A 26,610-nucleotide genomic window follows, 5' to 3' on the forward strand; every position below is an offset into this window, starting at 1 on the left:
TTTTAACGTCTTTGGTTAGAACCATTGCCCCTTGTAGTTTAAGATTCCAAAATGAATGTAAGGGCTTTTAAGTTGGGATAAATTTGATTTACCTACAAAATTAATGTGATTTCTCAATTTGTAAATTGCTTTCGAATCAAGAAGAAAAAAAAAGATGGCCGTCGAGTTGGGATTGCTACCCTTCCATTAATGATTGGTCCTCGTAGGTGTAATTAGAACTAATTCTACAGTTTAAGGATTATTAATTATGTTGGAGGGTTTAATAAAGTTAGATTACAAATTTCGTCCTTATGGAATATTAATAATTAATAATGAAACTAGTTAAGATGATATAAAATATTCATTGTAAATATATTAATTAAAATTCATTAAGTCTAAATAATTAGATTTATATTTAAAGAAAACCTGGGCTATGAATTTTAAAATTCTTTGGATAATAATATTCTAGATTTTAAAAAGTGATTATGTGAAACAAACAATGATACTAAATGTTTGTCTTAAATCTCATGACAAAACCTATGAAACAAATAAACTCCAATAAACTGAGCAAAAACCTCGTAAATGATCCCTACAATTTGATAACACCATCATAAATAGTTTTTAAGGCTCTTTATGAGGGTGTTATCAAACTATAGGGATAAATATTTACTTTCTCTAAATTATAGGATCACACTTGCAATTTACCCATTCAATAATCTAGAGTTGTTCAAGTATTGTTTTACTATTATTATATGTCTATTTAGTTCATAAATATATTTAAGGCATCTATCTCCTAGTAATTATTGTATTAAAAAATAGAAAAATCTTATCAAAATTTACATGGAACTAAATTCTTACCAATTTAAAACTACATCATTTGAGAGTGGATTAATAACTTTTTAGTTGTTTGTTTTCTATTTTTAAAACTTAAAAAATATAGATTTTTATAAAGACAATTGTTTTAAATGACAAAACTAGAAAGAAATATTAGTGTTAATATTTATAAATAAGTTAACTCATATTATTATATTTGGAAATCACCCATTCTAAAATATGAATTTTTTAATTTAGTTTTTTTAACTAAAAATTCAAATATATCATTAAATTAGAAAATAACAGACAAATTTGAAAACTGAAAAACCTAGAAAAGAAATGGTTTTCAAATGAGGCCTAAATGATTATCAAATGAAGACTATCTTTTCATTATTTATTCTTGAAAGCAAAAGCTAGATCTACTACATAAACATACATAGTAATCACACAGTATAAGAACGTCTGGGTGCATTTTTAGAATCTAAAGGCGCTACAGAGTGCAACATTATTTCAACATACAAATTATACAACAATAACTATCAGGCAAGAGAATGAACAAGTTCCATAGTGCTTTGTGTAATAAACCATTCCCCAGAATATAAACATATTTACAGAGCCACAGTAAGTTACCTTAATATAATGGTGCAAACGATGGCTCAGTTTGGGGTAGCAGCCACGGACGAGACCATCGACTCGGATCCACAGATATTCCTTCCCTTGCAAATTAAGTAGTAGCCATTTTCTCCCCAGTTTTGGCCCCACGAGTTTTTTATTATCCAATAGGGCTTTTCCTTGAACCGTATCGGAGCAAAGCCTGCAGATCCGTATCCTACAAGCAGAACTCCATGATCTAGATTTCGTTTGGAGCATATGTATGGGCATGAAACTCCCTTTATGTATGTTTGCATGAAAACTGCATTGATTCCAACTGCAGGGAGAATAGGCAAAAGATCGAATGTTAGAAAACTAACCATGAAAGTCTTGTTTGATAATTATCCGTAGAATGTAAAGCTACATATCCATGGTGACAAGTATTCAATGTGTCAAACAAGTGATGGAATGTCCTAAAGGTTGGATATAGTTATGGAAACCAAACTAAAATGTATGTGCTTCTTAGGTTTCACCTATGAGTTTATTCGCTTTATTTTCTATTATGCTTTAGAGATATTTTTAAAAATCCAACCTATGTTTTCAAAAACTTTAAAAACAATTTCCTTGTTTTCATTTTCAACCTATGTTTATCTTGTTTTCATTTTCAGACAAATGAATTTCCTTAGGCAAGATAAAAAACAATTGTAAAAAAATGATGAGAAAACAAGTACAATTCTAAAAAAAGAGAGTATTATAAACGAGGCCAACATGGTCGAAAAAGCTCATAGCTTCAACGGGTTTTAAAATCAGATTGTGAGTATTAGATAGCATAAAGTTTCATCTCAAAATCCATTTATCTTATAAAGAGTGTGAAGTCTCTAGATTTCTTCGATGCAATTCAACCGTGAGAAATGATATTATGACATTTAAAAAGTGATGAAGAATAAATGGGGGAAGAATTAGATTACTTGCTAAAGGGCCATTCTTGACCAAGTTTGCTGCAATTTGGTCGGCATCATTAGAAATGACACTGAAGTTGGCTACAGAGGCAGCAACTTTGGAATTTTGGAATTTGCAAGGGCCACGGTCCGTGCCAGTATAAGGATAGTCCTCCTCTTTCTCTAATCCACCTGCTTTCAAAATGTACTGAAAAGCTGAGTTCATTAGTCCCCCACCGCACCCTGCGTCGCATGCACCAGCTTCCTCGGGATCACACTGCAAATTTATATTTCAAAAAAAAAAATCAAATTTTCATTTATCACACTCATATTAATTGTCATCTTTGAGATGGTTAAATAAATAAATTATTCAGATGATTAATCGATGAGCTTCAAGCAATATCATAACATGATCCATCAAAATGTGTTTTGTGTGTAATCGGTTGTGGCTAATTTTCAAGAAATTCGAGATTGAATATCCTTCGTTTTAAAAACTTAAAATTCAGTTTCGTAATCATTTTGTTTTTTGTTTTTGGTTTTTTAAAATTTATCCAAAATTTTCTTATTTTCTTACGTTGATTTGAATATTTATTAAGTATATGAGTTGAATTCTTGTCAAAATTTTAAAAACAAAAAATTCTTAAAAACTTTTTAGTTTTGGTTTTATTTTTGAAAACATGGATAAAAAATAGATGATAAGACAACAAATTTAGAGGTGAAAGGGGTAGTAGACTAAAATTTCAAAACAAAAAAACAAAAAACCAATTGATGATTATCAAATAAGGTCTTAATTTTGTCTTTTAAAAGGGTATTCGACTACGCTATGTCATAAATCAACTTAAGTTCTTATTGACATAAACGAAAATATTGTTAAATATAACTACTTTTATTTGAATAGTTGTTAATATTCTCAATGGATCCTAAGCTAATTTGTGGGGTTCATGGAATGCAAATGATGAACCAAACGTTTTGATATTCGTGTTCCTAATTTCTAAGGTTCAAGAAATTTAGCTATGACCATGCATAAATTTATTGGTTCAGCCGTTACATTTTTCCAAGATGAGTGAAAAAAAAAATTCAATGAAGTGACTAAAATATAGCTGCCTCATAATACTGGGATATAGATTTAATAATCTGATGCCTTATTATAATCCTAAGATATAAATTCAATCTACGTTTTTTCTTTACATCTCATGGTGAAAACTACCCGGACTCGCTGAATTATTTCTTGAGAGGAGAGGAGAAGAGAGCATAGAATTTTTCTTAAAAACAATAATAACCATTTTCAAAAAATTATTCGAGATTGAATGGGGAAGAGAATAGACCTTTTCCAATAAAATAAAAATAAAAACGATTTGTCGTTCATCTCAAACTATTCAATGAACATGGAAGTATTTTCGTAAATAAAAGAAATATTAAAAATGTTAAAATATTACTTTAGTCTCGATACTTTAAAGTTTGCATAAATTTTAGTCTCTACACTTTTAAATGCTCAATTTTAATCTTTATATTTCCAAGAAATCTAGTTTTTACTACTTGTTTGGGACGGGGAAGCCCTCCCCATCCCTGTATCCCTATTCCATTCCCGTCTCCGTGAATTTCCCTGCGGGAATGGGGGTGGAGATTCCCCATGGGATTTTGTGGGGATCGGATCCCAAAAAATTTGCCTCACTTTTTCTAACAATTTTTTTATTTCAATCAAATATATATTTTTAACAATTCCTCGAACATAATACAACTTTCATTTAAATAAAATATTATCAATTTTGGTGAAAAACAATAATACACATTCAATTTAAAAAGATATAATTAAAATGTCAAGTTCTCATAATTTTTATAAATTAAAATTCAACGATTAGAACCTCCTATTTTAAATATTACAACATCTAAGGAATTAAAGTAATAAAAGTTTTAAACTTAAATAATTAAAACCACCATAATTATCCTACCAAAGTCTACAATATTAATATATATATATATATATTATAAATTTATAATTTATATATAAAAGTTGGGGTGGGTCGGGGTCGGGAAATATATTCTTGTCCCAGGCCGCGAATTGCAAACGAAAAAAAAATCCCCACTCCCTCCCCCATTCTCCATGTATTCGGGGATTTTCCACCTCGTTCAGTAACCATTTGGTTTTTTGCTTTTGTTTTTGCAAATTAAACTTATAAATACTATTTCCACCTTCAACTTTCATACTTTGTTATCTATTTTTTTGCCAATAGTTTAAAAGATCAAGCCAAAATTTGAAAACTATTTTTTTTATTTTTCAAATTTTGGATTGGTTTTTTAAACCATGAGTAAAAAGTAGATAGCAAAGAAAGAAAGTGGGAAGTAAAAATAATATCTATAGACTTAATTTGAAGAAACAAAAGTAAAAAATAAATTGATTATCAAATGGGACATAAAAGGGGTGTTTCTATAGGATCTATCTACATGACTATTGATTGATTCACATTAAATTTGTTTTGACCAACCAATTTGAATTAAATCATTTATTTAAATATTTGTCGGTTCGACTAATTTCACCAACTTTATCACTATATTTGAAGTAATTTTCATCATTTTCTTGCAATTCATGAAAAGGTTTAGGGAGCGTTTGAAGCAAATACTATCTTAAAACTATAATATAACCACCTCGCTATAGTAAATACTATTTCAAAACCCCAATTAGCTACAATCAATACTATTTTAGAACTCCTATTTGCTACCGTATTTATTATTTGATACAGTTTTTACTATTTTACATTCATCATTTTTTTTTATTATTTGCTACAGTGTTTACCATTTCCTTCTCAAACTAAAATAGATTACACCTCAAAATATATTATTATAACTCAAACTAAAATAATCTATACATAAACACAAACTATTATAATCCAACTATAATATTGTAAGCTTATAATAATCAATTCTTTGTTCTAAACGCTCCCGGAGTAGATTTGACAAACCAAAATAAGTATAACTGGATTATTTTAGGCATACTCTCAATCAAGAGATTTATCTTAATTTAAAGTGCTAATCTCCACTCTCACATAACATATGTACATATATTTATACACATATATAAAAGGTGGCTTTAATTAATTAAACCAAATTGTGTTCCAAAACATTTCCTTCATCCTAAATGTTTTTTAAACTAAAGTTAGTTTATAACTAATTTATTTTTATGCAATTCAAATTCACGTTTTTCTTTCAATTTTAATTGAATTTCAAATGTTAAAAGGAACAACTTTTTAGTATATATTTTATATTTAGTAAAAATTTCAAGATTAATTTTAGAAAACATAAGACAACAAAAAAGTACTCCAATTAAGCTTTTAAATGAAAAAAAGAAAGCACATGATAAATTCAATTCAGACATCCACATCACATAATAGTTTGTCACATGATAAATTCTTTACCAATATATGAATGTATTTCTCACTATACATGATTCATAAAGTTATGAACAAAAATTTCCCTGAATTCTTTTGTACTTCAACAAATAATTGAACTCAATTAACATTTTTTATCCACTAGAAATAAACTGAAACAGATGTAGAAAAACTTTATAAAAAAAAAGTGTAAGAAATCATTATTTAGTTTAGAAAAGCAACAAAAAAATTTCAACATGACCTGAATCGATAGGTGCTTCACGCTGTGCTTAGTGAGGAAAAAAAAAAACAAATTAAAATTTATATATCACTGTTCTGCACACATTCTCTTTTTTCGGAGCAATCAAATTTATAACTATTTTTCTTCACTTTTTCTTTTTCAAATAACTTTTGAAGTCTAGTCAATTTTCAACAGTAAATTTAAGGACATAGTTGAGTTAAACCACTCTTACCATATAAAATTACTTGGGATCCTATTTTTGTAACCATTTGAAATTAATTTTGATTGCAAATGGAAAACGAAACTCAAATATTAAATAAGTTTTGAATTGTTGGTAATGTTTTAAAGTGATTTTGAATAGGATGAAAATGATTTGAAAAAGAGAAGAAAACAGTATATTAGAAAAGAGCAAACAAAGCATAGTTTCCAAAAGCTACAGATATATAAACCGAACCTCAATTTTATTTTATCTGAATTGACTTTTTCAGTAGCAGGTTAAGGAGAGAGAAGATCAGATTAACAACTGCGAATAGAGACAAAAGGCAATAAATCCGAGGCAGGGAAGGAATGGAACGAACCTCATGATCACAATCCACAAGCTGTTGCTCACTCAGACTAACAAGCTTTCCAGTTGACAAGAAATTAGCTCCCTCCACCGCTCCAACGGCGCTAAAAGACCAGCACGAGCCACAGGAACCCTAGCAGATTCAGGACACAAACACATCTATCAGAAAATAAGAAATAGAATCAAATACTCTACAGGCTTGAAGAAGTTCGTTCCGAAATAACTCATACCTGATCTTTGACCGGCGTGACAGCACCTTGGTCGCGCCAATCGAAATCGGGGGCTAGGTCGTCGGTAGGAAGGATCGGAGCCTTCTGAGCATCGGCAGGAAGACGGAGCCGATTCAATCCGACGAAATTTGTACGGAACTCAGACTCGGTGAGATCGGAAAACCGAGTGACGCCATGGACAGCGTCGGGATCGAGCTTCTGGTGGCGCTTGGCTTTGCGGAGGTTAGCCTTAAAGATACGGAACCTGTAATCGTGCTCCTCATCAGTGGCGTATGTCTTTCCAAACTTGAGTTTGAAGTTCTGGAAGTGTTGTTCGGCGGTTAAGCGACGATCATCGGCACCAGAGACGACTTGACGAATCAGAAGATCTTCGTCGTCGCTTTGGGCGCCGTTGATTTGATCGGACGATACACCGTAGGTTACCGTCGCGGATAGTAGAATAGTAAAGAAGAGAGCGAATACAGCGAGGCGATCCATTGGGACTGTAAGAGAGGGAACGGAGCTATGAGATATTTTTGGGCTTTATGTATCGAGTACAAATAAATGGAGAAATATCGCGCTGGTGTGAACGGCAACGGTGCTGCCACGTTTCCGTTTCGTATTGGCTCACTTCCGTGAGAGTGGAAAAAACTGTGACGTGACGGCAATGTTCAGCGACGGTTATGTAGGTTAAAAGTAGCATTCTGTTTTTAGATTTATTTATGTAATATTTGGATGCAAAGCCTATTTTTAAATATTCTCATCTCATCACTCACATAACAAACCATTAAAATATTTTTTTAAAAAGAATTTACACATATTATTATTGGATAATTTGGTGGGTGCATAAAAATAAATGTTTACTTAAATATTTTAATTTATTTTAGTTATTTAGTTTCTATTTTTTTAAGCATTTTATTTTCTAACAATTAATTAGTATTTGAACAAATTAACAAAATACTATTTTTGTCCATATTTTAGTTTTTGTTTTGATCTTTATAATTGTTCAAGTCTATGTATTTTTATAAGATTTAAATTTAACTTCAAACTGATATTTTTTTCTTTGAAGTTAGCTAAAAAATAATAATTTTCATGTAATAAAGACATTAAAAATATATTTTTACAATTTATAAAATCATACCTATAGACACAACCTTTTTAGGGAAAAAAAAAAAACAACAATAAACTAATTGCAGTGCTACGGCGTTTAACCAAAAGTTAATTAATATATGAATTCGAGTCTTACAACTTTAAATAAATCTGGGCAAAATTGCAACTTTAGTTTATAAACTTTTTAAAGTTTGTGTTTATTTTTTTGTCTTTATGAAACTTTAAAAAATGTCAAATAAATCTCACTAACTTTTGATTTTGTAATCTAATAAATCAATTTTATATCAAATATGTTATTGGTATATTGAAAATATTTAAAGTAATAATAATTTATTGTTGATCTATTCGATATAAAATTAAACTTTATCTCTAATGGAACCCTACCATTTCAATTTTATGTTTACTAGTTACGTGAATTTTAAAAAATATGCCTAATAGGGCAATACGTTTTAGACATACACAAATTAAAATTTTAAATATCTATTGAATGCAAGATTGAAATTTAGTTTAAACATAGTTTCCATCTGATCTTAGATTTACATTTGGTTTTAAATTGATTCCTCTACTTTCTAAAGTTACAACTTTAGTAACTAAGACCTCAATCAATGACCATTTCATTTTTTAATTTTTATTTTTGAACATTAAGTTTATAAACTTTTGTCTCTGTATCTAATAACTTCCTAAATTTAAGAAAGTAACTAACGTGTATTGAACTTTCAAATTTATTTTTAATAGCTCAATAAACTTTAAAAATGGTTGAATGAGTTCCTCAACCATCAATTTAGTGTCTAATAAGTTTTGAGTATTCAATTTTTTGTGTCTAGTAGATCATTGACACATTTTTTAAAATTCATGAATCCATTTGTCACAAAATATCAAGTTTATTGTCCTATACTTGAAACAAACTTCTATGGACTCATTAATTTTAAAAATGTAGAATATTCCAAGGATATATCTAATACCAAATTCAAAGTTCAGAAACCTATAGGATGTTTTTAAAGCTCATGGTGTATTAAACTTTGTAACTAAATGTTTAGTAACTTATTAGACACGATCATAAAAGCTGATCTAAACTTTCAATCCTACCAATTATAAGCTTATAATTCAGGGCCAAGGGCACTTGTGAATAGGGAAAAACAAGGTATACTATTAGGTCCACAATCTACATATTTGTTGTTTGCAAAAGTGGCAGAAACGAAGCCCCAACCCATATATAAAAGATATAAAATGTCGCAAATGTCCTCACTATTGATATACACTTGGTACACTATTAATATACACTTGATACACTTGACTAATATACTCGATATACTCGATAATGCTGCACTTGATTAATATATATAAATAATTGTCAATCATGCACTTGCTTGTATTGTTGATAAACTTAAAAAACTTGACTGATATATTTGACAATGATGCACTCGATTGATAAACTATTAATAAATTAAATTAATCATTCACTCGTTTATATTACTGATAAATTTAATGCACTTGACTGATATACTACCAATAAACTTGATAATTATACACTCTTTTATATTGTTGATGCCCTTGACTAATATACTGCTCATTCACTTGATTGATATGTTGTTTATAAACTTAATAATGATGTACTTGACTGAGTTGATATACTCTATAATATACACATTGATTAAAAAAAATGAACTTTTTCTTCGCACTCAACAAACCCCTACCCCTCAACATCTCTCTTTCACTAACCAACACTGGTCCACCTCCCTTATGCTTATCTCCATCGACCATTGCATGTCTAGTCTCACTAGTTACCCTTTTTTTCTCCCTCTCTATAAACCCCTGAACTTGCTTTACTAGTTAATTAAGTTTAAGTTCTCTTAGTTATGTGTTAAAAATGTGTATTAACATTAATGCAAAAGTAGGCTAAGTATATTTTAATGAATGATACATTTGTAATGTTTAAGAGAAGGAAAAATCTTCTAAGTGTTGGAATATATGCTCTTGGGTTGTAAGAGTAGTCAATGCATATAGAGTTCGAGAGTTTAAACAATGACAAGCTGGAAAAGGACAAGAAAATATGCTAAGAAGGTTATTCTTGATCCCGAAAAAAAAAAATGGTTGTAACGGTTTGATCGTTATCCGTGGAAATGATTGAGTTTTGTCTTGAACTTGCAAAAAGAGTGGTGTAACGGTTTGACACTATTCCGTGGGAAGAGTCATGAGATCCTTATTCAAAATCTCAAGAGGCGCTTGAAAAAGTAGATATAGGTGAGTTTGACCGAACCACTATGAAAATCTCCGGTATTAATTTCTTTATCCCTATACTACTTGTTTTGCAATTATTGTGTTATTATAGTTTATTACATGAAATTAATTGCAATATTCGTTCTATTGTTCATATTTGTTTACTTTGATTGATAATTCTTAAATTTCTACGTGCATTAACAATCTTGTTACTAAAATTAAATAGGGTGCTTAAAAGTGTGAGTTTCAATTTTTCTTGCTTATTTTGGATTAGATTCGATTTTTTTGCATATAATTCTTGTTTAAATTACTTATTAATAATATTATATTGATTTTTTTAATTGGACCCACATTAGCAAAAATTTCTAATTAGATTGATTAACACTATTCACCCCTTCTAAGGTTGCCATACTAATCCTACAGTAACCATGGCCCTCCAAATAGTCACATCTCATTGGCAATAATTGCATCAATTAGTGCTCATCAAACATACACTTGAAAAGGCTCATTCCATAGACAAAGGAGGACATAGAATTTACTAGAAATATAAGGGCAAAACAGATATATAAAAATCATCCCCTTGTAGCCCATTTTTTTTGTAGCTTTTTGCTGTGAGAATGCTAGAAAATCCTATATAACCATATTATTTCTTCGCCTTTCTACAAAAATTCTATAACTAAATAAAAATTGTTAAACTAAAAGCACAAAATGTGTATCTTTGAAAACAAACGAAACGACAACCAATTCCTTACTCCAATACTTTCTAAAACATTAACAATATCGTAGATCTGTCGCCTCTCAACACCTGCAAAACATAAGTCATAAAATCCGACCAATCAATCAACGTAAAAATTCCACAATCATGAACATTTTATACAAATGTAACGACCGGATCCTTACACATTATGATTCGACCGCTACGACATGCATACTTAGACTTTTCTATCATGAGATGAGTTTGGTGAAAATTTCAAAGAACATATCTAAATTTTATTAATTAGATAGAAAACTATATAAAAAAGTTTATTTATCAAAACACCAGGATCCATAAAACAATAGCGTGGTGGTACAAAATGCATATGCCTATAATAGTGAGTTTGATGGTTGGCCATTTGAGCGACGTCCAATTATGCCATCTACGCTGTGTTCTTACCTACAAAGTCTGTAAAAATATAGGATGAGTATATAATATACCCAGTAAGTAGTTCTCACGTAGGGTAGTGACCAAATGCACAATCACAAGCAACATGTCATGAAAACATATGGTTGGGACCGAAAATATATAATAACATGTGGTGGTCGGTTATGCTTCCAACATAAATCTCTCCGCCCTGATAGGAAGATGAGGACCTAAGCGAAAACTAACCCATCTGATGATTAGCGGGTCATGCAGTCAGTAGAGCCAGAGTCGCATCCAACATCAACCATTAGCATAAACGTAATATTGGACTAGAGGGGTGCAACCATACATACCCTGCTAGTCCTAGCATAAACATAACGTAAGATTAGGCCTGGGGGGGTGCAATCATACATGCCCTGTTAGCCCTGGAAGAATAAATTTCTCCCCCTGATAAGAAGATGAGGACTTAAGCGGAAACTAACCCATCTGATGATTAGCGGGTCATGCAGTCAGTAGAGCCAGAGTCGCATCCAACATCAACCATTAGCATAAACGTAATATTGGACTAGAGTGGTGCAACCATACATACCCTGCTAGTCCTAGCATAAACATAACGTAAGATTAGGCCTGGGGGGGTGCAATCATACATGCCCTGTTAGCCCTGGAAGAATAAATTTCTCCGCCCTGATAAGAAGATGAGGACTTAAGCGGAAACTAACCCATCTGATGTTTAGCGGGTCATGCAGTCTGTAGAGCCAGAGTCGCATCCAACATCAACCATTAGCATAAACGTAATATTGGACTAGAGGGGTACAACCATACATACCCTGCTAGTCCCTACCACAAACATAACGTAAGATTAAGCCTTGAGTGGTGCAACATACATACCCTGCCAGCCCTGGAAGTATAAATTTCTCCGCCCTGATAGGAAGATGAGGACTTAAGCGGAAACTAACCCATCTGATGATTAGGGGTCATGCAGTCAGTAGGGCCAGAATCACATCCAACATCAACCATTAACATAAACTTAAGATTAGATTGGAAGTATAACTTACACCTAATTAAAACTTGATTTTAACGTAATCGTGAACAAACATAATGCATGGGGTCCCTTGTAGAAAAACGTGTTCTAAACATGTAATGCAATATAACAATTAACATAACCATGCAACATAATAAAGGTACACTACCATAGAACACTTAAAGAGAGGGTGAGATAAACTACTTACAGTGATCTAGTTATTCCTTATTTTTTTTCTTTATGATTTGATCAGTAGAGCTTTCCTTTTTTAAACTAGAAGAAAATTTAGGAAGAAATTTAGGCAGCACCTTACCCGAGCTCTTCTTTTTTAATCTCACAGAACTTCCTCACTCACACTTACTCTTTCACACGATTCTTTGTTACTGAGATTTGTTTGAGAATGGGTTAAATCTTCGGCAAAAGGTCCTATTTATAGTAGTTTTCAGCTCTTTTCAGTGTGACAAATCATCGTATAGGTGGCTTCTTTAAAATTACTTAGGGTTAAGGATTTCTCTCAATAAGACACCTAATCTTGGCTAACGTTTGACCTTACGTCATCATTCTTTGTTTGTATTCAATTTTAGGGTTTTTCTATGTATAATCTATAATATCGTGGCCAAATTCAACACATAATTCGCGCTTCTATCCAAATCTCGCTTACTCTTCTCTCAGAATCTCGTTCTCTCCAGTTTTCTCGCTAGGAATTTGCTCTGTCCACTTTCGCTTTGTCTAAATATCGCTCTGTCCAAATCTCGCTCTCCCTACTCTCAGAATTTCGCTCTCTCCAGCTTTTTCGCTAGGAATCTCGCTCTCTCCAGCTTTCTCACTGGGAATCCCGCTCTCTCCAGCTTTCTCGCTACAATTCTTGCTCTCTCCGATTTTTCCTTCCATCTCGCTCTCTCCAGGGATCTCGCTCTCTCTACTCTCGCTAGCCTCAATCTCGCTAGCCTCGCTCGCTGGGGTTTCTCGCTCTCTAATTCTCTCTTCGATCGTGCAACTCTCTTCTTAGTATCTCGCTCTCTCCAGTTTTCTCGCTGCAATTCTCGCTCTCGCCAATTTTCTTTTATTTACTTATTTATTTATTTATTTATCATTCAATTAGAGTCTCGCTCTCTCCACCTTCGTTCTTTCCAATTTTCTTTTATTTTTATTTTTGTTTATTTATTATTATTATTATTAATTTTTTAATTGTTTCTTTGCTTCCTAAATTAAGGTTAGGGTATTTATATTTATCATCCAATAAATTTCAATATTTAATTTCCTGTAGTGTATGCGTACAAATCTGGGTTGTTACAACAAAAATAAAAGAGAGGGAAAAAATCGGGAATTGTTATTTTTAATGGTGGCATAGATTTTATTGTGCAGTATGGATCGATTTTGATCTCTTATAGTTTAGAAAAGGTTACTTATGAACTATGCCTGACAAAAACAAAATCCTATAAAAACTTAATTTTTTTTTAAAAAAGGTACAATAGGGTGGTTGTCAGATGGAGTCTCGTTGCAGAAGGCTCTTTTGATGAAAGGTTTCAATTGATGATGAAAGGGTTTGGTTGATGAGGTATCTATCAGGAAGATTTTTATCGAAGAGATATAATAGGGATAAAATAGGAATTGTAAAAAATTGTAAGAACAAGAAGGAAAGAAAATATATATATATATATATATATATATATACTCAAATAAGTCGGAGATCGAAAGGTCTTTGGATGTTCTATAAACATATAGCATTAAGTTATATTGTTTATAAAATTATTGTCCTATTTTAATAAGGAGATGAAAAGTTACACATAAACGACCACTAAAATTGTATGTGTGTGAATGACAAAATTACCATCAAAGCAAGACAAAGAAAAAGTCATATTGAAAGGGTAAAATTGGTCTAAAAAGATTTCTCCTTATAATACTTTTTATATATATTACAAATGTAGATAAGATTTGTACAACATTTTTTTCTCCGTTGATGCAAAAAGATGTCGACAGATCTTAAGAAAAGTGTGGGCAAAGTCTTTGTCGACGTTTTTCTTCTTCTTGTTTTTTTTTTTGTTTTTCTGCATGGGCAGATAGTGTGGGCAGAAGTCCGTTGGCATAGCTTCTGCCCTGCATTTTGACGTTGCATCGACATAAAGGCCCATACAAGTAAACACATGAGTAGAAAAGCCTTCTGCCCTTGTAACAACTTTTATGGGTAGAAATCACATTTTTGTCCACCCATTATGCATCGAAAAAAAACTATTTCTGCCAATGCAACAACTTGTTAACAAAATGAAATTTTTGTCCACACATGATTCATCGATAGAAATAAGGATTTACCCATGTAAAAGCCTTCATGGAAAAGGTCTTAAACATTGAGGCCTCACCCTTTCACTGGCCTGAGAGGGATTAATTTATAGTTGGACTATAAACTATTTGTTCATTAGAGAAATCAATGTACTGGGTCAAATAGAAAGAAGTTAACACTTAGAGAAAGTAGAGGACTCCATGCGTTGGAGCTATGAGGCACCATGTGGCCAACTCTGTTGAACTAGGCGGACGGGAGTCCAATGAGGGGATGTTATGGCTAAGTACAACAATGCAGTATGAGGTAAGTATGTGACTAACCTCGTCTACCAGTGTTGAGACTGAAGGAAATCGAACACGAGGATTTCCATGAGCAGCAGAAGGATCATTCCAAATTACAATCATAAATGAATTTTACAATTACAATCACAAACGAAAATATACAGTTATGCGAAATACATAAACTACAGCATGTTATAAAAAAAATCAAGGACAAGAATCAACACACTTTTGTAGATTCATCTTCGAGTTCCTTGATTACAGACGCTTGATCACAGTAACACAACAACACACGAATGTCCGTCCAACACGACCGCTAATTGCACGAACACCGCATGCTCGAACTAAGCGATCACCAAGGTCACGAACACCCTGAACACCGTGAACGGCCTCCACAGAATCTCGAAAGTGTCGAGTTGAGTAAGACACCACAAAAAAGGTTACCTTGGTATTCTCGCTGTGAGAATCCAAAGGGTGAGCTCTGTGTGAACTTGGTTTGAGGCAGAAAACGGGAGGAACCTCAATCGTGTAAACGATTGAGCAAAGTGGGAGATGAAAGAACCTATCGTATAGGTCGATGCCCAATCGTTTAGGAAAAGCTATGCAATCGTCTAGCAAAAGCTATACGATCGCTTAGCTCATTGCTTAGCTGAGTGTCTATCGTCTAAGAATACTCCACGATTGTTTAGCTAACTCTAAGTTGTCGCTTAGTAAATCCAATTTACTTGACAACTCTCCGTGAGAGTTTCCAAGATTGGAAATATCAAAATTAACTTCTTTTTGAAAATTAGGAAAATATTTTTCCTTTTTATCTCACAGTTACCATGAAACCACCAATAACCTCCCACTCAATTAGTTATTAGAGAAAAAGAGATAATTATCCAATAATTAATATTATTATAAATATAAATGATGATAAACTTATCATACTATATTTATAACCTATAGTTTTAATATTTCATCTCATGAAACATACAAACCATAGCTCTTTTTCTATTTCATGGAACTTAATGTAAATCTCATTTACATTAATCCTCCACTTGATGTATCTTATACACCATACCGATCATATCATATATAATATAATTACCTCTTGTTAATTTGAACATTTCAAATCAACACCAAGAACTGATCCTCAACTTGAATCCATTGAGCTACCAAGGGGACCTTATAGACCTGTAGCTCGAAGCTTCAACGGTACGTGAATAACTGACTAGACTCTTTAGTCACAGGATCCACCATCCGTTAATTGCCAAGCACTCCACTAAAGACTGATAACTGAACTCTCCTTACCACAGATATATTATGTGTTCATCTTAACCAATCAACAGTACGACAACCCTTCACAGATCGCTCGTAAGTACAACTCGGTCAATAACTGCTATGCCCCTATAGTTACATCTAACTCCTTAAGTACCATTGAATTCTCTAATGAACATAAGTCATAGTTCTACTACGACTGAGTCCTCTCTTCCAAAGAGAAGCAGTGACCACTATGTTCAAGCCCCGAAATCAGCCCTTAAGGGAGCAATCTCTCTACTTGCCCCTACTTCGGTGAAGGAGTGAATTCCATCTTGTGTAAGTGAGTTCTCAACTCCCAGATCAGACAAGTCCCCAAAAAGGTAGGCATGTTGAGTTTTCAATCTAGCCACTCTCACCCGTACAAATCAAAAGACTGTCCTCAAAGGCAGGAGTTCCCAAAACACTCAAGATTGAGGTCGTGTCACCTATGATTATTTAGGTGAGATGTAAGTTTCTAGTATCAACAGCGTTATATACAGAGTCTAGTTATCTCGTGGTCTGGTCTTATACAAACTCTTTGTTAGGACACCCCCGCTCGCATGTCTCCGCATGAATGGTCAGGATCTACCATCTGTAGAAGTTTACAACACTTGCAAACCTCTACAAAGTGGGTTATATCTGTAGTGTCACCAAGATCAGGTATCCCACCTTAATCCTTATACTACAGACCTATTTAGGTTATCACTTAAGGCTTGATCCACTTGTATATCACATATACATGCTTAAGTTTACATAAGATAACCATGGAGCTTTGTTTATTGGATATGAGTACATGCCAGAATAAAATAAAAATTATTTTATTCATAAAACAATGTGTATAATTACAAACAACGAAACTCCGAAGAATTAGAACACCTATCCCAATAGAGACTAAGTTGACAAACGAGGCGACAGAAGATCATGCGTTCAAGGTGTTGCTCAGAGGATATGTAAACCCCGAACCCTATTTTCCTTACTTAAGTATGTTAGTTAATATGTTAAGTAAGATTAAGCTTATGATAGTATTATGTTTGTAGGGAAAGGCTTGAGAATGCTAAGAAAGAAAAAGAAAAATATTCTAAGTGTTGATTACCAAGGGCTCTTAGGTATAAGTATAAATGAGCTTGGTTAAAAGAAGAAAATTTGGCTAAGTGTGGAAGCCAAGATGTGTTGGAGGTATGTAGCAGCCTTATGCATCATTTGAGGTTGGATTGAGCGTAGGACGGGCATTAAGGCAAGGGGAGACGCATCTAAGTGTTGGCCGAAGATGATGTTGTGTGTTCAGCATGGGTTATGCATTGGCTAAGTAGCATGTTGAGGTTAGAAGGACATGGACGCACGCATGGCATGGGGCAAGGTTGCCTTAGGCGATGTGGTTGTGTGCGTGTGATGGCCAGGCAAAGTATGCGGGTACTTAAACCATGCGATAGCCACCACCAGATTAGGCGACGGCGCAAGAGGCGCTGAGGCGGGCACTAGCGGATTAGGTGTATGTGTCGAGGGTGCCTTACGATGATTAGAGTTTTGAGGGGCCATGCGTTAGTGATTAGAGGAAATTCTCAGCTTAATCTCTTAGTTGAGATTATGAAAATTAAACCACTTAGTGGGCGAGTTGGTAGCCTAAGGATGAAGTAAGGCATGTAGTTCTTAGTATAAAAGGGAAGCTTTCTCTTCAGGCATTCGATTTAGCCATTCTACTCATGCAAAAGGGGAGTTTCCAGAACTTATTTGAAGGTTGATGAGTGCTTTTGAGGCTCTTGTGTCACACCCCGCCCCAGATTACCTTTTTAACCTGAAAGAAGATGTGACTGCAGTAGTTACCAACTCTTTTGCTGGCACTTACTGCCTAACTAACTTGTTCAATTTGTCTTAAACCCTGGTATACATACATTTTCACATATATGTTGCATATATTACTCGAAACTTAACATATTTATATTACAGGATTTCATAACATTGTTCATACATACACTTACGTACATTACAACTTAATGAGCTCAACATACAACACTAGTCCCCATATGACAGACACATGTGTATTAATAATTACAAAGTCATCAAATTCTTCAACCTGTGTCTTTGAGTAATAGAGCAATAGCAGAGATGTCTTCTGGGGAGTGACCGCTACTTAGGGGAGAAAATATTTTGAAAACATGAGCTAGAAACCTAGTGAGTAACTAACTTTAAAAACATTAGCATCATATATAAATACTGATAATAAAACTGAAAGCTTTAACTAGAAACATAAACTTAGGCAACCATCATTCACATAATCATTAACATAACAAAACATATTTATGCTTTGTTGGACTATTCCTTAGTTGGGAGTGGCCTTCTTGCTCAACTCCCAATACTTAGCCTCTTTCTTGGGAGTGAACCCTCTTATCCAACTCTCCACTATACTTATTTACATTACTACTTAATTGAGAGAAGGAGCCCTATTATCCAACTCTTCGTACTATTCTAGATTGAGGTGTGTCATCTTTGTCCACTACCTTCCACCTAGCTTTCCTCATTCTAACACAGGTTAAGGTGTTTCTCCTTTGTCCATCATCTTACCTTGAAGTCTTAACTATCCTACATGCACGTAGATTGAATCCTATCATCAGAACTTATATCTAGAACTTAGCTTTAGTACCTTCACATTTAGTCCTTCAATACTGTGCTAATCATAACTTGGACTGAGCTTTAGTACCTTCTCATTTAGTCCTTCATTACTGAGCTATTCATGCTGAACTCGTATCTAGGGCTGAGCTCCAATACTTTCTCATTTAGTCCTTCAATACTAAGCTAATCATATATTCCGAGGCACATTCTTATCTCTATGACTTAGTTTCCCTAAGGCATTTAGCACTAACACATACTCATGATCATACTTAGCAGCTTTCTAAGTCAACAAATAAACATAACATTAAAGAGATGCGTTACTTTGGTAAACTATGGGAAACCAGTTATCATAATTAGCTTTCAATAAATATGAATTTCTAAATCATTCATTAAGCATTTGCAAATCATTTAAAGCATTTAAAGCATTTAAAGTCACTCACTGTCTTCGGCAATCCTCTTAAAGTACTTCTCATTTGATGAAAAACCTATGAACATCACAATGCATTCTATCTATTAGCATTGGCCCCTCTTTTGGGACTAATATTTCATAACTATCTTACTTTGTCTTAGTGTGCAGCCTTATCTTCCAATGCCAAGCTCACTATGCGTTGAACACTTAGCCAAATTCTTAGGCCTCAACTTGACTATGCGACAACACCTTCCTATCGCCCATCATCATGCATCCATTGCTAGCCTTATGCGTTCAAGCCTCTTATGCGTTCAAGCTTTCAGCCTATGCGCTCACAACCTATCGCATGGCCCATCGCATAAGTAGCCATGAAAGAACTCTTAACGAAAAGCATCCATGAGCGCGTTCGGATCTTTCTGATTTCATTATGACCAAAATACAACACACACATTCTAACAGATAGTTATACAATTTAATACTAATTAACGGCATGCTTTGATAAATAAACTACAAGGGAATGAGTTCTCATACCAGTTGAAGACTCTCTTCAATCTCGAACTCAACGCAGCGGAAGAACCTCTATGAATTCTATCGCCCTGCAAATCAGCGGCTATGGTAGAAACACAAACAAGTAAGAAGCGGGGACGACACCACCAGTTGGAGCCCTTGGTATTCTCGGAGTGAGTAACCAAAGTGTGGTATTTGGTGAATTTAGTAGAGGTAAAAGGAAAGGCTGATCGTGTAGACGATAAGCAAGTGGGAGAGAAAGCTATCGTATAGCAGAGTGCTTATCGTTTAGACAAAGCTACACGATCGTGTAGGTTTTACTAAGCGATCATCTAGTAATAGGTAAACAATCGTTTAGAAAACACGGCACGCTAAGCGATTGTTTAGACGCGAGGTGTGCGATCATTTAGATGATGAGACTCTATCGTATAGGCTCTCGGGTAAGCGATCGATACTTTTTCACACCGATTGTGATTTTTTCGAACTTTTTACCAAATGAAACAAATTTTCATTTTATTCTTCGGTTACTATAACCGAATACGGCTTCTCTCACTAACGCACGATTGAGGAGAATACTTTGGCCAATTATCTCATAATTAACCAATTTAATAATAAATGAATATAATCATATTATATTCTTACCCTATAGTTTGATATCACATATCTACTATAGTAGTTTCTCCTTCACTTGATATAAATCATATTTATATCTAATTTTCTCTAAAAATAATGTATCTCACATATTTAGCCAATTATATCATATATAATTAACCAATTAAATTATATCATATATAATCGAACTTCCTTTTGTCAATTTGAACATTTCAAACTGACCCAAACACTGATTCTCGACTTTATCCAAGCTATCTAGGGGACCTTATAGACCTGTGGCTCGAAGCTCCAACGGTACGTGAACAGCTTACTAAACTCTTTAGCCACGAGATCCACCATCCGTTAACTTCTAGGCATTCCACTAAGAACCAACAACTGAACTCTTCTTACCACAGATATATTTCTATGTCCATCGGATATAACCAATCATGAGTACGATGATCCTTCACAGATGCTCGTAAGTACAGTTGGGCCAATTTACCATTTTGCCCCTATAGTTACATCTCACTTCTTAAATACCACTGATTCTTCTAATGAACAATATAACATAGTCCAACTATGTGTGAGCACCTCTCAGGCCAAGAGAAGATGTGTGGCATCACATTGTTCAAGCCCTGGAATCAGCCCTTAAGAGAGCTATCTATCTACTTGCCCCTGCTTTGGGGAAGGAGTGAATTACATCTTGTGTAGCTGAGTTTTCAACTCCCAAATCAGACGAATCCCCAAAATGATAGGCTTGAATCGACAACCTGGCCACTCGCACCCATACAAATCAAAAGACCGCCCTCAATGGCAGGTGTTCCCAACTCACTTAGGATTATGGTCATGTTACTTATGGTCATCCTAGTGAAGTGAAATCTCTGTCATAAATGGTGTTATATAATGAGACATTAACACTTCGTGGTAAAGTCTTATACAAACTCTTTGTATAGGACACCCCCGCTCGCATGTCCCCTACATGAATGATTAGGATCAGACCATCTGTGACAAGTCACAACACTTGTGACCATTCCACAAAGCGGGCTGCATCTGTAGCGTTACCAGGATAAGGTTTCCCTCCTATATCCATATACTGCAGACCATTTTGGTTATCACTTAAGAAATGATCCACTTATATGTCACCACATACATGCTTAAGTTACATACAGATAACTAGGGATTTTATGTTCTTTGGTTTGTGGTAAAGCAAATAAAACATACAACTAAGCAAAATCAAGATGTGAAGTAAATATCATATATTATACAATACAAGTGTTCATACAAATTGTTTACAAATTACAGGACACGAGAATTTAGAGCATTAACTCCAACAAGCCCTTGCACCAATCATTCTGCTTATGTACCCATCTTGTGGTACATCAACGCATACGTCATGCGCTCGTCCAGTCGCGCGCCACATGCTCCGATGCCCCTTGCGCGCCTAGCTGCATAGCCCCGCTCGCTTTACCACACAGTCCATATGCCCACACAACACTCTTGCGTTTATGGCTTCAGCATGCATTACATGGTCCAACGCATCTCAGTGCATCCTTGCACTCAGGCCAACACATCCCTTGCACGAAACTTAGCTCTCAACATGTGCCCTCAGCATCACCGTCTGGCCCTTCAAGCTGCTTACTTGTTCAATCCAAGTAGCTGCTTGATTGTTCAATCCAAGTAGCTGCCTGCTTGTTCAAAAATTCCAGATTAAACTAATAATTTGAATAACTAATTTTCCAGGCCTTTTCTTATGAAATTTCCTTCTATAAACTTGTTCCAAAATGTCTTAGCAAGCTTACCTTAAAATTTCAATCTAGAACTCCTCATGGTTTAGCCGAAACTCTCAAATCATCAAGACTAGCCTGATCTTACCCGAGAGCTCGACCTTCAGCCGATTTCTTCAATCTCCAGCCCGATTCCTCTGGAATTTCCTTCTGGCTCAGCAACTAGGCACAATCAAGGTTTGAACAGCTCTGGAATCACTCCATTTGCACATGTGAATTGCTCAAACCCATTTTTTGAAATCAAGTTTCCCTTTTATATTAGCAGCTGCATGCTAACCCTTTATTGTTAAGCTGCCACCTCATCCTTAAAGAGATAACAACAAATCTAAGCATGACAGCTGGCTTAGCTAATCGTTCCCTAAGCTGATCCTTTCCTCTTGGTCATCAACACAAGGCTCAACTTTCAAGCCAATGCATGCAATTACTTGGTCGCATGCCTTCTTCAAACAATGCATTGCCCAACCTTGGCCAACGCATAGCTTACCTTGAGGCCATTACGTCCCTTCTATGGTCGCATACCTTAGACCAACGTATTTTCTAGCCCACGCATAGCTTAGTTTTAACACATCATTAACCAGCGTTAAGCTTTCCTCAATGCACAACCACTGAACATCGCATGCCTTATGTGCCTTGTGCCAAGACTGCTAATGCTTACCAAGCAGTTGCATAGTCTTCCAGCGCACATCGCATACCTCATCGCATACTTCCTCGTTTCATCACATACCTGCAGCACGCATCGAGTACCCAGCGCCTTGCACTCATCGCTGCATACTGGTCAGCGTGCACGCCCAGCCTCCATACTCAGTCTTGCGCTCATCGTTTAGTGCTTATTGTGCAGCCCCGCAAGTTACTATGCAATCACCCTTGCGAAATGCCCTAACGCCCAGCGCCCACGCTCGCGCGCAACCGAGCGCTTACTTGCTCTCTCCTGGCCCATACTAGTTGCACAATGGCCCTTCCTCACTGCACGATCATGCAAGCCTCTCTTGGCCGTTTGACATGTTCTTAGCCCACGCTTAGACAACCCCTTCATGGCATTGCTCGGTCAACCCACACCATGCGTCTATCATGGCCTGGCCTTACACCAATGCATCATGAAAAATCCATCAACTCATGTGTTCATGCCTTATCTCCAATGCATAGTTTGTCCTTGGCTTCAACACTTAGCCTCACACAACCTCTACAAGCCTTGGTTGCCACAGACACATTGCCCATCAATGCTTTTCAACACCAATGCATGCCTACTCTTGGCTTCTATACTTAGCCAATTTTTCACCTGCTAAGGCCAACACAAAGCCAACCGAGAGTTCTGTTTCCACACTTTAATTACTCACCTAAGTAGAGAAAATGGGATTCGGGTTTCACATCTTGAGCTACTAGAAGAAAACTCTTAAGGAATAGAGTTGAAATCTGAAGATTTCCTCAAGGTCAAGATCTTGGGTGATTAAGAGCAAAGTGTGAAAATTGAAGGTTTCTGGACAGATTAAGAAGAATTTGAAGCTTAGATTTTAAGGTAAGCAAGTTAAGACATTTATAAACAAGTTTGTAGAAGAAAATTTTCCAAAATAAGCTTTGAAAAAAAAAGTTATTCGAGCTCAAAGATGAATCTGGAAATTTTGGTTGAATAAGCAGGCAGTTGCAGTTGTTGAGCAAAAAGACAGCTCAACCGGGCAGGCTGCAGGTGTGCGCGAAGGCAAGGTGTGTGCTAGGTTGCACGTAAAGGTTGTGCACGTGTGTGCGTAAGGCGCTGAGTGCAGGCGTGTTGGGTGTGCAACTGTGTTAAAAGGATGTGCGTTGACGTATAGGGTGGCTTGGTGGCCGTACAGCTTAAGCAACTTCACCCAAGAAATTTTCTAAGTGTTGAACGCATGGAGGAGGTATGCGTTGATATGGGAAATGATGTTTTTAGTTAAATGTTAAGCTTGTTTAAGTGAGTTAGTCTCACAAGGGGACTAATAGCATTGACCAAACATGTTTATCATTTCCATAGGGTTAACACCAATAGGGAAGGCTTATCAACCCTAGGAGGAATGATCTGTTTGGGTTGATGCCCTAAATCTCGTAGGGTCTTATAGTTTGTAAACCTTGTATGAACAAACTTGTATATGATTAGTAATATTTGATATTTATTCACTTTGTCTATGAAATATGTGATATTGCATTAACCACAAACCAATAAACTAACATCCAAGGCTATCGTTGTAACTTAAACATGCATGTAGAGACATACAAGTGGATCGTGTTTTAATGACAACCTAAATGGTCTATAGTATATGGATAAGGCTGGATACCTTATCTTGGTGACACTACGAGTATGATCCGCTTTGTAGATGTTACAAATATTATAAAGTGCTACAAATGATTTGATCTTGATCATTCATGTATTAGACATGCGAGCGGGGATATTCTATACAAAGGAATTTATATAAGACTGGACCACGAAATGTTTAGTCTCATTATATAACACCGTTCATAATAAAGACTTTCATTTTACTAGCATGACCATAGGTAACATGGCCTTAATCCTGAGTGAGTTGTGAACTCCTGCCTATGAGGGTGATCCTTTGATTTGTATGAGTGAGGGTGGCCAGGTCGCCGACTCAATAAGCCTACCATTTTGGAGATTTGTCTGATTGAGGAGCTGAGAACTCAACTACACAAGATGGAATTCACTCCTTTCTCGAAGCAAGGATAAGTAGATAAATTGCTCCCTTAAGGGCTGACCCCTGGCCCGAGAGGGGTTTAGTCATAGTAGGACTATGATCTATGTTCATTAGAGGAATCAGTGGTACTTAAGGAGTTAGATGTAACTATAGGAGCAAAATGGTAATTTGGTCCAGTTGTACTTACGAGTGATTTGTGAAGGGTCATCGTACTGTTGATTGGTTATATCCAATGGACATAGAAATAATTTGTAGTGCGAAGAGTGCAACTGTCGGTCTTTAGTAGAGTGTTCAACAGTTAACAGATGGTGGATAATATAATTAAATAGTTTAATTAATTATTCAAGTACGATTGGAGCTTCAAGCTACAGATCCATAAGACCCCCTTGGTAGTTCAAAAGAATTTAGTTGAGAATCGATTAATAAGAGAGAATTTAATTATATATGATATAATTAAATTGATTCAATTATATATGATATAACTGACATAATGTATTTTATACATTATAGTTTAATTGGAGGAATAAATATTTGAATGTGATTCAAATATATTTTCTATGAATGAGATTCATAGTTATTAAATTTAATATAAATATGATTTATGTTAAATGCCAAAAAATAGAGGAAAAAAACTAAAGTTTATATTGTATATGATGCAATATTAAATCTATAGGTTATAAATAATATGATAAGTTGGTTATCATATTTATTTATATTAATTAGTTTTCAAAATGTTACAATTTTAAATTTTTATTTGAGTTTTATTTGAATTTGATCCCTAAACTTTAAAATTTACATTTTTAACCTTGATTTTCACTAAATGTTCACTCGAATTTTTGGTGCTAATAGCTATTAATTAATTTAAAAATAACTTTTTTGTGAAATTTAAAAATTAATTTTAGTGATTAAAAATAGTGAAATTTAATTGATTATAATTTCTTTAATTTTTTAAAAATTAATTAATATATAATATAATAAAGGCGGAAAATAATTATTTAGTGAAAAATCAAATTTAAAAAGTGAATCTTTAAACCTATGATCAAATTGAAACAAAGCTCATATCTTAATATGATAAAAATTTGAAATCTAAAAACTAAATTAAAATCAAACTCAAAACTTAACTAAAATGTAACATTTTTTAAGTATAGTACTGGGGGATTGAACCTAGGTTGGAGTGCATGACAATATTTCTGAACTAAGCTCACTTTGGCACTAAAAATGTAACTGTTTAAAACTTATGAACCAAAGAAAACTTGACATAAAACCCAAGAACGAATGGAGATACAAGATATCTTTTGGGCAGTTTGTATGAGTACAAATCTATACTATATTAAAAGGAGCTATAACGGGAGAATTTTCTCCTTTCCCTTTTGCCCTTACATATTTTAATAATTTCCTTCTTGCCCTCAATAATAGATGACCCTTTAATCCACGTAGTAGTTAATGTGTCTGTTGATGTTGGAAAGAAATAACTATTTAGGTTTGATGACGATGAGTCAAACTCTTCTATTATAAGTGTATGGATGTGCGTTGCACCTATAAAAATAAAGAAATTAATGATCAATGCATTCATAATCATTGCAAATTTTAAAATTCTACAAAGAAAAAAAAAACATTGAGAAGCAAAACATTTTGTTCCTCAAAGGAAAATATTTTACAACGTTAATGAAGAGGTACTGTTATCCATATTTTTTCTTTCTTTATTTATTTATTTTAAAAAAATATTTTCACCCGTAAATTTTGTTTTGAGGAAATTTTTGAAGTGAAATGTTTGCCTTAAAAATGTCATTCCATTAGAAGAAAAAAAACAAATAGAATATTTGAGACAAGACTTAAATTTGAATGGAAAGTAGTTGATAAATAAATTGGACAAAGTGTTTCACAACCTAATTGGGAAATTCTTATAAATAGAAAAATTCCAAAAATATTTACGCTCTGTAACAAAAAGTTACATTTGGAACTTTTTGTTAAATATTTTTAAATATTTTTTTTATATTTAAAAAGAACCCAATATATCATCATTGCAAATTTTCAAATTTTACAAAA

The 26,610-nt window shown here is 34.3% G+C and overlaps 1 protein-coding gene across 1 annotated transcript; it reads right to left on the reverse strand.

Moving 5' to 3' along the window:
- Positions 1-1,157: 1,157 nt before the first annotated feature.
- LOC120075550 (cysteine protease RD19A-like) lies at positions 1,158-7,385 on the reverse strand. The gene is made up of 4 exons (XM_039029040.2): positions 6,720-7,385; positions 6,503-6,622; positions 2,352-2,598; positions 1,158-1,720 (listed from the first exon to the last, which is right to left on the reverse strand). The coding sequence occupies exons 1-4, from the start codon at positions 7,194-7,196 to the stop codon at positions 1,449-1,451; spliced, it is 1,116 nt and encodes a 371-aa protein (XP_038884968.1). The 5' UTR covers positions 7,197-7,385; the 3' UTR covers positions 1,158-1,448.
- Positions 7,386-26,610: the final 19,225 nt, after the last annotated feature.

The sequence above is a fragment of the Benincasa hispida genome, chromosome 4, assembly GCF_027475165.1.
Source record: "Benincasa hispida cultivar pf3 chromosome 4, pf3_genome.v1.1, whole genome shotgun sequence".
NCBI classification, from domain to species: Eukaryota; Viridiplantae; Streptophyta; class Magnoliopsida; order Cucurbitales; family Cucurbitaceae; genus Benincasa; species Benincasa hispida.